The 1,988-nt window shown below is 33.7% G+C and overlaps 1 protein-coding gene across 1 annotated transcript; it reads right to left on the bottom strand.

Moving 5' to 3' along the window:
• Nucleotides 1-549: 549 nt before the first annotated feature.
• Nucleotides 550-1,255, bottom strand: LOC100597957 (interferon alpha-10-like). The gene has a single exon (XM_003260372.3). The coding sequence runs from the start codon at nt 1,213-1,215 to the stop codon at nt 646-648; it is 570 nt and encodes a 189-aa protein (XP_003260420.1). The 5' UTR covers nt 1,216-1,255; the 3' UTR covers nt 550-645.
• Nucleotides 1,256-1,988: the final 733 nt, after the last annotated feature.

A 1,988-nucleotide genomic window follows, 5' to 3' on the forward strand; every position in this document is an offset into this window, starting at 1 on the left:
AGAAGTTAGCATAACTGATATTAATTCAGCATTATTATTGTTTTTAGATTTCTCTCCTGACAAAACTCAAAGATACAAGAGAACAGGGACTGTATTTTTTATGTTCACGTTTATATCCTGAAGGCAACATATAAACAGGTTCAGAAAAATGTATTTTTTCATAACTTGAATAAAATTATGATAGGTAACTTAATTAAATCATCTATTTTTAAGTTGGTTTGTACAGTCAGGCTTGGCATTTTATCTTAAAGAATAAACAAACACAAGGAAATTTGTATAGTAAAAATTTAATGAAAAAAATTAATATATTGGCTAAATATGAAGAACATATATTATTACATTAATCACAATGTAAAGGTACACATGATACTACATAAAAATTATTTAAATCTTAAAAATAGTTAAATAAATAAATAAATAAATAAATAAATAAATAGATGAACAGAGAAATCAGCATGGTCATCTGTAAAGGACTAATGCCTGCACAGGTAAACACAATGCTTCTTTACACTACTGAAAACGTTTGAAAATTTTGATTCAAGTCGTTGTGGTTATAGGAGAAGTGAGTCTTTGAAATGGAAGAACTCATGAAAGTGTGAGATGATGTATTAGTCAATGAGGATCATTTCCGTGTTGAACCAGTTTTCAATCCTTCTTCCTTAATCCTTTTTGCAAGTTTGTTGAAAAAGAGAAGGATCTCATGATTTCTGCTCTGACAACCTCCCAGGCACAAAGGCTGTATTTCTTCTCTGTGAGATAAAGAGTGATTCTTTGGAAGTATTTCCTCACAGCCAGGATGGAGTCCTCATTCATCAGGGGAGTCTCTTCCACCCCCACCTCCTGTATCACACAGGCTTCCAGGTCATTTAATTGCTGGTAAAGTTCAGTGCAAAATTTTTCTAGGAGGCTCTGTTCCCAAGCAGCAGATGAGTCCTTTGTGCTGAAGAGATTGAAGGTCTGCTGGATCATCTCGTGGAGGACAGAGATGGCTTGAGCCTTCTGGAACTGGTTGCCATCAAACTCTTCCTGGGGGAATCTGAAATCATGTCTGTCTTTCAGGCAGGAGAAAGGAGAGATTCTTCCCATTTGTGCCAGGAGTATCAAGGCCCTCCTATTACCCAGGCTGTGGGTCTGAGGCAGATCACAGCCCAGAGAGCAGATGGAGTTGTAGCTGAGCACCACCACGGCCATCAGTAAAGAAAAGGACAGGGCCATCGGGATGTTGCAAATATTGCTAGGCTACTTGAGGTGGGTAACCTTGAACCTTGGCCTCTAGGTTTTCTGAAGACTTTGCTCTGTGCATAGGTCTTAAATAGTGAACTTACTAATTTCCATTTTCTAAATGCCCTAGTTTTACTTTCTATCTCTGTTTTTGCTTTCTTTATGCACTCTCTACATGTGTTTAAAAAATGTTGTTCATTTTTTTCATTATTGCCTATTTTTCCCCTGCACTCAAGCCTTTCGTGGTATTTTTTTCCAATTGAAATCTTCATGGAATTTGAATAACACAGATTTGGCATATCTATTTATGTATACTATGTATACCTCTACTTCACAGATAAAAACTATAACGTTTGCTCTTTTTATTCAGTGTAAAGTTAAGAATGACAGAAAAGTTAAACTAAAACCTAAGTTTAAAAGCTGTTGACATTTGGCTTAATTTGATAAGTATATTTGTGGAATAACTTTTAATGTAATTTGTTCATGTAAATTTTGTATCAAAGTACATATGCAAAATAAAAATCTATATAAATACACATTAATAATATGAATGTAATTACATAGTTAATCATTCAAAACTGCTAAAAATATGAATCAATACTTTTTAAAAAATTTTCTCATAGTGTATGAAGCTTTGAATTTTGCTTTATATGAGAAAATAATTTGTAAACTTCACCAGCTGCAGTATTCATCCAGGTATTGCCAACAGTTTTTTCTTTTCAGCACTTGACATAAATATAGATGTGTTGAATAACTTTAGTAGAAAT

Source organism: Nomascus leucogenys, chromosome 1a (assembly GCF_006542625.1).
Source record: "Nomascus leucogenys isolate Asia chromosome 1a, Asia_NLE_v1, whole genome shotgun sequence".
Classification (NCBI taxonomy): Eukaryota; Metazoa; Chordata; class Mammalia; order Primates; family Hylobatidae; genus Nomascus; species Nomascus leucogenys.